General features: G+C 40.9%; 1 protein-coding gene across 9 annotated transcripts in view; it reads left to right on the forward strand.

The window, feature by feature from the left end:
• Bcas3 (BCAS3 microtubule associated cell migration factor) overlaps nucleotides 1-12,358 on the forward strand; it is a 487,192-nt gene that overhangs the window by 142,484 nt on the left and 332,350 nt on the right. For all 9 annotated transcript variants that reach the window (XM_021213444.2, XM_029545996.1, XM_021213443.2 and 6 more), the window contains exon 14: nucleotides 4,132-4,265. In XM_021213444.2, the coding sequence (XP_021069103.1) occupies nucleotides 4,132-4,265 (134 nt within the window). The remainder of the gene's footprint in view (nucleotides 1-4,131; nucleotides 4,266-12,358) is intronic.

The raw sequence follows: 12,358 nt of genomic DNA on the forward strand, positions 1-12,358 counted from the left end.
GGTGGGAGAGAAGGATCTCAGAAGTGGATGCTGTGTACTTGGACTTTGAGCTTTGAGACATTGTTGTGATGAACCTGAGCTGGTTAAGGATTTCTATCAATATTGAGATTCTATTTTTTATTTATTTTACAAATTTGACTATATGCCATTGAAAGTTTACATGTATAGATCAGAAATAATACCTTGCAAAAATTAATGGTAAAATATAATTGGTAAACCTTGTTTTATGAGTACTACAGTGTGATGTCCCATTATGTCTTGTGTCTGACCCTGTCCTCAGTGCTATGACTCTTCTGGCAGAGAGTGTGAATAACTGGTAATTTGTCTTTGAATTCTTGTGTGTGTACATGATGAAGAACCATTCAATTAGACAGGTGGTATAAATAGGATTTTGGAAAAAAAGACAAATCATGTTTCCAAGGTTTTATAGCCTGTGCTCACTGCTGTTTTGCTAGTCTTTAATTTCACTCTTTGGTCTAACCAGCTTTGCCCATTTGAAAAGACTTAGCTCTGAAGAAGCCACCACAGCCTTAGCTAAGCTTGCTCTTCTGCAGCTCCCTCAGACTCTAGAGAACACTGCGTACTATCAGGGCTTCAGCCCCCACCCTCCAACACTGAAGCTCATCTATCAAACTTGAGGCTTCGAGTGAGGGAGAGGAAGCTTCCAGATAAACACACAGCAGCTTCTAAATAGCTAATCACTCTGGGCTTCCGCTTCCAGGCCCTATAATTAGAAGCCCTTCTTTTCCTTGTATTCCCAGATGACGCAAATGCTTTTTGTGGCTTGGCACCTCGTTTGGGGCGTGGGTTTAGTTTATGGCCAGGCCAGCGTCTGGTTTAGTCTTCTGATGCTGCATAAATAGTTCTCAAGCCGCAGTGTATGCTGTATGACTTTTTCCTTTTATGTATATGTGCTTTAAAACTTGTTTTCCAGAAAAAAAAAAGAGCTTACTGTTTCCTTTTCAGTATGTATGTGAAAGAGGAAATTGTACATTAAAAAAAGCACTTGATTCTGTAGAAATACACTAGCTGTTTCTTCCTTTTCTCTGCCTTTTCAAGTGTTTATGTTCTAAAAGTTTTGTGGAGCGTATAAACTCATTTACAGACAAGAAAGCCAAATTTGGATGAATGGAAGTGGACAGCGTCTGAGGTAGGATCTGTGTGCATATAGAGGTACAGACGGTAAGGACTGTTGCTCTGCAAAAGTGGGTGACATAGAAACAACCAGAAAGATCATAGTTAAGATGCTCAACTGTGATTGCCACTCACATGTAGAACAGTAGTGGCCTGATGCAGTCAGCCTTTCGTTTACATGCTCATTCTGAGGTGTACGTTTACTATAAATAAATAGAAGCTTTTCTCTCTCTCCCTCCCTCTCCCCTCCTCCCCCCTCTTTCTGTTGTTTGTTAAGTGCCCCAAACTGATTTTTGTGGGAAGATAGAATCAGAAGATGGCAGCTGAGTTGTGGTTATTCAGACTTCCCGTGACTGAGCATAAAGCAGGAGTGGGAACAGCATGCGTGCCTTGAATGCACAGCATGACTGGGACAAAGCATAGGCAGACACAGGGTGGTTCTCAGTAAGACAGGCGTGTGAGGGCACCTCATGGCCATACCTAGGTATGGTGGGAGTGAACCTAATGTATGTATTAGGTAATTCTTACCCATTATTAAATTAATATAATGGTTGCTACTTTTCATTGATTAAAATGTATATAGCCAGAAAAATGGTTAGCCAGTGAAATCTCACCTTCAGATGGACTGTATCCGCCCATGTTAGCGATAGCCCTTACCTCTGTGCCACTTATTCATGCCCTTTATTACCATGTGTCAACAAAACACTCTACACAATAAAGGAAAAGAACAGATCTCGAGAGTTAGGTGTGTGCAGCATGCACTCTGGAGCAGCCAATTTAGAGTATAAAGGGATTATTTCTCAGAACCACAGCTTAAAGCTCAATATTAAAAAGAAAATTCTCTTATTTCCCTGGAAGGGGAGATACCACGACCAAGGAGGCTGTTTTCATCTGTTGCATCTGCCAATCCTGGTATTTCCTCAAATATGGGAAACCCAACTGCTAATTTATGGTAGCTGGAAACTGTGTTCTCATTTTTCCCCAGCCCATTTAAAAATAATTCTAAAGAGCCAGCCTGTGGTGGTGCATGCCTTTTCTCCAGCGTTCTTGTGTTATTATTCTAAAGATTTATGTGCTTTGGGGGATGATGCAGAGGCAGGAGGATCTCTGTGCTGGAAGCCAGCCTGGTCCACAGAGTAATTTCCAGGACAGCCAGGGTGACACAGAGAAACCCTGTCTCGAAAAATGATGATGGTGATGGTGATGAGGAGGAGGAGGAGGAGGAAGAAGGGGAGGAGGAGGGGGGATAGTAATAATAGTAGTAGTAGTAGTATAGTAAGAATCCAAAGTAAAAATAAATGTTCTTCTACTCAAGCAAAGAAAAAGTAAGCAGACAAGCAGATATATTAATCAACATGAACTTAAATTTCACTTCACTAATTAATGTACTACATGAGAATGAAGTGAATGAAGTAATTAAAGTCATATTGGGTTATAGAGAGATGCCAGTTGTCGGTAATTTGATGAAGCGACACGCAGTAGCTTTTCCTGTCCTCCCAGGCAGGAGGATCGAATTTCAGAATTCAGGTTAACAATTAATACAGGGACTCCTCTACATGATGGAATAATATTCAGGAAAGAGATGGCACATTGCTGTTTGAAGTAGACAGGCACAGAAGCACAAACGACAAGTAATCTTACACACAGCATCTGCAGTCTCACATGCATTGATTACACGAGACTACCAGGAGGTCGCTGTGCTGTGGACAGCAGTGTAACAGCAGGGGACAGAACAAAACTGCATGTTCACAAAGTATGTGTAAGTCTTCCCCATGAGGACATTATAAAGGGTCAAGAGTTTAACCTGATTTAATTACATGATGTATACCTGTGTCTAACCATGCAATTTCTGTGTTCTATGTGGGGACAACAGCTTTGTTTATTAATGTATTTTTCATGCTGGAGATTAAACCAAGGGATTTCTGTGTGCAAAGCAGGAACTCTGCAGAAATGGTTTAAATACTTAAACAGAGAGATGCACACACACAAACACCATTTACTAAACAGTAGCCCTTTGTAACTTTTTCCTTTGGCTGTGGCTAAATGTGTTATTTCTTGATTCACTGACTTAAAACATGAAACTAGGACATCTCTGTAACTTATGACCATGGACACCTTTGCAAAGTCAAGAGTATACTTTATAGAAAGTACTGTGGCAGTTTCTGTTAATACCGTGCAAGAGTAGAAATTATTTTTTGCTATATTAACTACTAAGATTACACCTATTTATGTATTGTGCACGTGTGTGTGTGTGCACATCTCAGCTTTTGTCCAGGTTGGTCTTGAATTCCCGAATGCAAAGGATCCCTCTTCCTCTGTGTCTTGACTAGCTGGGAGTAGAGATGTATGACACCACTCTAACTCAGTAATGGCTATGTTTAAGTGAGTAAATTATAACAGTTTCATTACTATATATTGAAACATTTTCACTTTTGATTGTTCTTTTTTAAATTTTGTGTTGGTTGCATATGTGCATATGTATCTAAGTCAGAGGCAGCTTTGGCAGCCACGCTCAGGGTTCTATCTACTTCCTTTCAGGCAGGGTCTCTCGTTGGCTCACCACTTAGGCTAGACTGGCTAGTGGGTTTGGGGATCCTCCTATTCCATGTCTTCAGTGCTACACCTCCTGGTCGGGCATTTTTACATGAATTCTGAGGGTTTGACCTCATCCAGGTAAAAACCACATCACACCAGCCCAGCCATCTTCCCAAGCCTCAACATGTTCTGACAATTGCTGAGAACTTGGTAATTTTTGTATATAAAATTTCTTCCTGCTGCTCATAAAGGACATCCTGCTTCCCCTGTTTAGTAGCTCTACTCTGTTGCTACTGGTGTGATGTTATAGAAAGAATGTACTTTATTTTAATTATTTTATTTTATAACTAATATCCTTTCCTCCATTCTTAATACTTAACAGTAGCACTGGTTGTTCTGTAAATATCTTATTCACACACATAATCACTTTTATTTTTATCCTTTACTTTTTTTATCTTCCAGGAATGCTTTTAGTCACAACAGATACTCTTGGCCATGACTTTCATGTCTTCCAAATCCTGACTCATCCTTGGTCATCATCCCAGTGTGCTGTCCATCATCTGTACACACTTCACAGGGGAGAGACTGAGGCCAAAGTAAGTGTGCGCTCGCCCTGGTTTCTTGGTGCGGTACGGCATTTGAGGTAATTGGGGAGTCATATCAATTTGGAGATTAGTATTTATGAGAAAACAATATTCTCTGTATTATAGTAAGTTCTACTAAATTGTGGAAAGATACCTAAGTCTGCCTAATGAGTCATAAGAAAAAACCCTCCCTTATTGTTATTGAGGACTAGAGAATGGTTCTTGCTGTTCTCAGTGGACCTATGTTCAGATCCTAGAACCTACACCAAGCAGCTCACAACCTCCTGCAGCCACAGGAGAAGATCAAGGAGAGCCAGTGTTCTCTTTAACTTTCTGTGGCCACCTGCACACACTCAGGTGACACTCATAAACATCCACACAGTTAAATAATAAAGTTATCTTTTTAAAAATGCTGACACGTAAGTAGATCAGCCTGACCTTATTCTTTATCCTGTCTCCCTTTTTTGCTCCAAAGGAAACTGTGCTGCCAGCTAATGTCTGTTTCTGAGGACCTTTTTGCTAGGCACTTCGTGTTTTTTAAGCTTTTTTTTTATGTAAATTGGCCAGTATTGTAAATATATACATATTTTCTTTTAAAAGTGTGTTATCAGTTGTTTATGTATTTTGAGACAGGGTCTCATTACACAGATTGGCTTTGAACTTGCTGTGTAGCTATGTATAGCCTTTATCTCCAGGTCCTCCTGACTCCACTTCCCCAGTGCTTGGATTACTGCTGTGTACCACCATAGTATGCAGGAGTTAATTTTTAAACACTTATGGATACAGATATGTAAATGCTGTGCAAGCATGCATTTCACAATACTTTTCTTTATAGAATCTAATGGTTATTTTATTAGGTACTCTACCAGGATTCTTACATGTATTCAATTTTGTTTTTTGTTCATATTGTTTTTTTTTGAGACTGGGTTTTACTGACTTGCTTTGGCTGTTCTGGAACTTACTCTGTAGATCAGTCTGTTCTTGAACTCACAGAGATCTGTCTGCCTCTGCCTCCTAAGTGCTGAAAATAAAGACATCCATCACCATCATGCCTGGCCAATATTTGTAACATCACAATGCAGGTACCATGTTTTCCTCTCATAAAATCTCATGGTGATTTGTTCCCCCCAAGCTGGTGGCTCTGCACACACATCCTAGCCATCACCACTTAAAGCTACATTTTAGAATTCATCATTGTTAAAATACTAGAGATGGTGACAGTATCTGTGTTTTCACCACTGGGGAGGTGAAAACAAAGGGGGCCAGCTGAGGCTCCATGCTGTGTTTGACACCAGCTTGTTACTGCGCATGTGAAAGGGAGTGTGAGGTGAGGAGGCACAGCTAGAGGCGCTTTATTTTGTAATATGGCAAACTGTCTAACTAACTGATCTAACTTGTCTGTCTCAATACTGGAATTTTATTTTAAAAATAAGTTGTTCCTTATTGATTCCTGTGTATTTCAGGCTTTTAGTAAACCAGACATATTTTCTCTTGGGTTTTTAATTTATTTTTATTTTTGCTGGACCAGCAGTCAAACTCAGGACCTCTTACAATGTTTGGTAAGCACTGTACTCCTGAGCTGTGGCCCAGCCCAGCTCTTAATGGTCAGCATGGGCCTGGCTCCCTCTGTGAGCATGCATCTACTGCAAATGAGAGCATCTTCTCTCATAGCCATAAGGAGCTTCTAAAAGACTAAGTAAAAATAATTCTGCCCTTTTAACTGTCAAACCCCAGCTCAATGTCATTTGTTGTTCCAACAAGTAGAAGGATCTAACTCACAAAAGTGAGCTGTCATATTTTAAGTCTGTTTCTTTTAGGAACTGCTCATTATTTCACAGCCATTTATGATTTCAGCACATTGAATGTCACAGCCCATTTCTTCTGTGGCGTCTTCCTCAGTTGTGACGAGTGTCAGTAGTCTCACTCTATTCTAAGGTAGACTGTGACTTTTGAGATAGGGTCTCATTTTGTTCTCTAGGTTGGCCTGGAAGCCTCCTTCCTCTTTCCTCTGTTGGGATAACAGGTCTTCAGTTCTGCTAATTATTTGGTCAGGATACCAATATTTTAATTTTTCAATTTTTCTATAGAAGGCATATCCTTGCTCAATAGTTATTTTAGCATTTAGAGTGGTCCAGATTTGGAAAGTGGGCAGCTATTGACATGGCCTCGAATATATCTCAGACTTGTCTTGACATATCAGTCATGTCTTGAGCATTCTTTGCTTTAGAGCTGACTTCTTTATGTCCAACGTCATGCTTTGCTTTGTGCAGAGGTGCAGTGTGAGACAGGCATCTTGTATGTTTATTTCATATCTCTAGACACAGTCCTGTTCTCTTTTTTTAAAACCTGCTTTGCTTTTAGGCATCCCCCAGTCTCATCAAAACCATTGAGAATGTGAATGTTTCAGCACCTGACCCCTGCTTTTAATGCCTTGTTTCTATGAATATTATTTGTTATTTAACTTAAAACTTAGACTTTCAGTGAGGAATCACGATCTTGTAAGTCTTAGGGCAGTGGCCCCCCAACTTGATATTTGGTATTGCCAACCATTTGTCCATTTATCAGGTAGGCAAATGAAATAGAAATTGCTAACAATGATTTTGCTCAGGGCCTGCCCTGTAATTTGGGATTTCTAAAAACCAAACATAAAGATATAAGAACCTAAGTTGGTAACCATAAAATTAATCGTTATAAAGTCCTACTGAAATTATTTTGAACTGATAAAATTTAATACCGATCATGAAATCTGTCTGGCACATGATTTATCTGGCCATCTTTTAGTACTTGAAAAATCATATTATTCTGAATTCTTCCAAGAACTCCAAGGGCACTTTAATCAGGCAAGGGAATAAAAAAAGTATATGGATCTAATTACGCTGAATTAAGTTGTTTTGTGGTCTTTGACTGGGGATATCCTCCGCATCTGACAGTAATTTTCCCCTTGAAGCACATATGCTCTGAGGAGAATGCCCTTGTTCCAGCAGCGGCACGAGTCTCACTGATACCTTGTCAGTAGGCTCCAGTGTGGCTTGCTCAACCCTCCATACCAAGACCTTTTTCATAGACTATGTCATGTCTTACTCAAGCCCACTGTTGCCATTTTGTAATTTATTTGATAAGTAGCAATATCATTTTTGAAACATGTAAATATTTTCATGTTAAAACAATTTTACAATGTAGTATGATTAATAACCTTTTTAGTTCTGAAGTTGAAATGAACCTAATTATATTATCATTAAAAACTATTTGTGTTTGAGATAAAAGTTAATTTTTAGTGTTTGTCTGTTCCACACATTGTGTGCTTATGCTTATGCAGAAATGCCACTTTCTTGTGGTTTTGAATCACGGTAAGCCCATGATTTATTGGTTATCCCAGTCATTCATAGAGATCCGTCAAACCTCCATTTTATTAAGATATTGTTCACAGACTATTGAAGTGTACAGTTCCCAGGCATCTTAGTATATTATCGGTGGTCTAGACTGTCATCTGTGTTTGGTTTCTGTCCCTTTTTCGTCTCTGAAAACACACACTTTGTCATTGCCCTCCTTCTGCATCCCTGTGCCTCCAGCTTCCCTGTGTATTTTGCTGAGATAAGTGGATTACTTTCTCTAAACTTTAGGTTAATTATCTAGAAAAGCAGTAGTTTGTACATGATGTTTCACTGGGGCATACTGAGGACAGGCAAGGGGAGCTCCTGGTGGGCTTGCTGTCTCCCTGTGTTAATAAGATTCAGCTCTAGGAGTCCAAGGTTACAGATTCTCAGGACAGAGAACTGGAAAGAAGGAAAATGCCAGAGATGTGCCAGGGACATCTGAAAATGTGAAAGGCACATCTGTCATCAGGAAATGAGCGAATAAAGCTATATGCAAGGAAGACATGAATGGCTTGGCAGACAATATAAATTTCTCTTTTAAAATAGCACACAGTAAGTTATTTTAAAAACATTAGAAGGTAAAAGTTAGTGCATAAAGACCAAGTCTGAAGGCCAAAAATCCCAGTGACTTAGGAGTGCAAAACAGAAAGACCCTGCCTTAGAAGCTGACAAAAGGGCTGGGATGGAGGTTAGCAGTTACAGTATTTGCCTAGAAAACCCTGAGCTCACTCACTGTTACGGATGGGCTCACTCTCTCTGTCTCTCTCACTCTCTCCTATTAATTAGTTGATAATTTAAATATATCTCAGTGTCTAAAATATTACTATCCATCCTGGGAGAGGTAGAAAGCACTGCTGAAAATCAATAAATGCCTGACTCTGGAAAACATTTTAGCTTTATAGTGTTAGTTTCCTCTGAGTTTGTTTGTAATTTCTATGGAATCTCAGTGAGATTTTTTTCCTTCTGTCGTATATACCTTATAGAAAGACTTATTGAATTTACATGAATCCAGTGTGGTACGATGATGCATGCCTAGAATTGCAGCACTCAGAAGGGAAAGGCAGAGAAAACAGCAAGCTCACCTTAGTCTTCATAGTGAGTTCTAGGCCATCCAGGATACACAGTGAGACCCTGTCTCAATACAAATCAAAAACCACCAAACAAAGACAAATAATTGGGAGGGATTCCAGAACTTGATTGTCAGCTCAGAGGAGCGATGGACAAGTGTGAAGCCAATGACCACATAGCTTTTGTAAGGAAACTAAAGAAACTCATGTCCTTTAGGTTTGCCACAGATTTTTTTAAAATGTGACACTAATAGTAAAATCCATTTAAGCATGCAATTTATAAACTTAGGCTCATTAAAGTAAAACACTTGTCTTCTGAAGGAAGCCATTAGAAGGAGAAGACTGCCTTGTTGCATCTGTGATTCCATTTAAGAACCATCAGCAAGTTCAGATGGCAGAGGGCTTGCCTAGTGGATCAGTAACTCTTCTTGTAGGTATGACAAAATAAACTTGAGGAAGGGAGGCTTCATTTTTGTCTGGAAGTTCTGGAGGAACCATCATGATAGGAGAGCGATAGTCTCAGGAGATAGAGGCAGCTGCTCCTGTGTCCACAGAGAGCAGGGAGGAATGACCGCCTGTCCTCAGTGTATACACACACACACACACACACACACACACACACACACACACACACACATATATATATATATATATATATATATATATATTTCATCAGAGTTGGTAGAAAGTGCCTTGACTGCTGAGCCATCTATCTAGCCCCATTGGCTCTCTTTTATTCAGTCCTGGACCTCTTTGGACCTCCTTGACTTTGGAACCATGTGGAGATGACCACAGTCTCCTCCTGATCCTCACACCCTCACCGCTTGTGTGCTGGGATATGAGATGTATGTTGCCATGAGCATACCTTGCATAGAAGTCCAAACACAAGGGTTATGATCAAGGTGCCATCCCTTGCAGTTCTCTCCAGTTCTGCCGTGGAGTCACTGTGGGTCTTTCCTTCTTCATTTGTGTGTAGATACATTTTACTGGACTTATTCTGTACATCTTTGCCCATCTCTGCCTTTGGACTGGCTCATTTTGTTAACCAATAGCATTTGTAGACAATATTAAATGAGCTGGCATGCTTGGCCCAGTTTCACTGTTTGTCTTTCTCTGATTCAAACAGGCAAGACAAATGTCCATTTTTGGTTCCCCAGTGCCAATTGCGGTTTACCTCTGTCTTCCTGGGTTACTGAGGTTACACAACTCTCCTGGTCGTGAGGCACCATCATGTCTTAGTCAAGGCATCAGAAGTTTTGGGAAGGAGCTCTGTGGGTCAAGTGGCTATTGAACCTATGCCAGAGAAGATAATGTAGGAGCCTGGACCTTGAGATCACCCTCTCCTCTTGGAGCCTTTGATCCCACTCACTTCTCTGACCTCTTTCACCTTCATAGTTGCCCATCCCAAAGTGGCACCAGCATGCCCCTGCCCTCCTTGGGTCAGTTCTTCAGTCCTGGTTAGAACTGAGCAACTCCTTAAATAGTTAACCTCAAAACATAACAAAACAACAACAAAAAAAACCCCACGTGTACTTAGCCTGTCCCTCTGGCAGGTGGCGATGTTGTGCTGAGATAGTGCCTCAGGTCTCAGTAGCCTTAATCTCACCCAGAGGTCCTTCTGGAACTATCTATCTGTTGGTCTTGCTGGACAACACAGGAAAGAACTGGAAGGCTGGTTGGCAGTCTGTGGTGAGCCTGTGGGTGGTGAAGATTTCTGAAACAAGCATTTAAAACAGTTCAGCCTTCATCAGTGGTGTGTAGCTGCTTGATCTGAACGATGTGATCCCACCCTTTGACTTACATATTCCTGTGTGTGTCCTTTGTGGAAACACCGCATACTCAGTGTGAGCTTTAGCCTTCGTACCAGCGACCACTGTAATGAGGTGATGCTGGCCACTCTGTGAGTGGCAAGCCAATCAAACTTGTGGATAGGTTGAGAACCTTGGTCTCAGAGCCACAGCTCCAAGATGTTGTGGGGTCCAGGGAGCACCCCCACACAACAGGATGTACCTACCTACTTTCTGTAAGCAAGGTTATACAACCTCACTCTCTGGAATGTCTGTCTGCCCTTCCTTCATGTCTATCATAAGTGGAGAGTTGGTTACGGGAACCAGGTCCATGGCAACACATTCTGTTTTCAAATTGAAATGATTATAGTTTTACCTGCTCTTGTACAGAAAATACTAGGAGATTCCATAAATCTTGTAATGTGCCCTGATAATTTTCACAATTACAGAGACAAATGTTCCACAATATTATACAACATTTGATTGATTCTACCATTCTCTTTTAGATAAACCAGATTTACATGGAGTCATTGTTCCAATGTGTGTATATTCAATTTTGTAGCATTTTTTTGTATGTGTAGGTTGTGTCTGTACCACCAATTTTAAAATACTTACCTGATCCCTCATTGTGGCAGGCTTATCTCTTGTCCTACCTACCTTGCTCAGTTTGTGGGAGTGCTCACCTCTCAAAGCTGTTTTGGAGTCTTTTGTTGAATTTGTTGATGGGTTTGAGACAGGGCCTTCTGTAGCCCAGGCTATCTTTGAAATCTTGTCTTGTCTCCACCTCAGAAAAGCTGAGATTATATGATTTATGCCACCACACCTGGTGTCTCACTGTGCAGTTCTGGGACTCAGTTGCAGATCAGGAATACCAGGAATTCTTGTTATAACTTCTTAAATTTTAGTTATTGTTACATTTATTCTCTCTCTCTCTCTCTCTCTCTCTCTCTCTCTCTCTCTCTCTCTCTCACACACACACACACACACACACACACACACACACTCAGAGAGAGAGAGAGACAGACAGACAGACAGACAGACAGACAGACAGACAGACAGACAGACACTGACTGACTGACTGTGAATGCATGTGCCTGGCTGATTTGTCTCCCCAGTCCTTCCTTGCTTTTGTTTTTGATGAGATTTCTTAACTTTTTCTCCATCAGTGGAAAGCAAGTGATTTGCATTCTCTCCGCTCCCCCCAGTAACCTGTCTCTTACCTTTTTCTGATGTTAACTCACAGAGTAAAACTTAGTTTGATGTGCATAGATTGTGAGTGTACCATTCTCATGTTAGTAGGATGAAGAATGATTACCTGACCTCAGGCCTGAAGGCTTTTTCTCCTGTACATTTTACACAGTCAGGGTGTAGTTGCTTCAGAAAAATCTCTGTGGGGACTGTTCTGTCTCAAATAGCAGGTTATAAGCTCTAAGTTCCTGTCCTGTATCTGAGAGCTTATAGCTTTTGAACTGCTGCATTTTTTCCGAGTTTGTTAGTTTATTTAGGGACAAATGTTCGGGTTATGGCTATTTTCTGTGCACAGTGCCTGCTGGATGTGGCTCTCACCCCTACACTACCCTTTAGTTGTGGGTGCCCTTCTCTTGTCTTTTCCAAACGGGTAGGAATCTTCTTCTCTTTCCTCCCCTCTCCCTTCTCCCCTCCTCTTCTCTCTTTTTCCCTTTCCTCTCCCCTGTCCCCTCTTTTCCCCTCTCCTTTCCCATCCCCTGTCCCCTCTCCTCTCTTTTCCCCTCTCCCCTCTTCTCCCCTCTCCTCCCCTCTCCTCCTTTTCCTTTCCTTTCCTTTCCTTTCCTTTCCTTTCCTTTCCTTTCCTTTCCTTTCCTTTCCTTTCCTTTCCTTTCCTTTCCTTTCCTTTCCTT

Source organism: Mus pahari, chromosome 14 (genome assembly GCF_900095145.1).
Source record: "Mus pahari chromosome 14, PAHARI_EIJ_v1.1, whole genome shotgun sequence".
Lineage (NCBI taxonomy): Eukaryota > Metazoa > Chordata > Mammalia > Rodentia > Muridae > Mus > Mus pahari.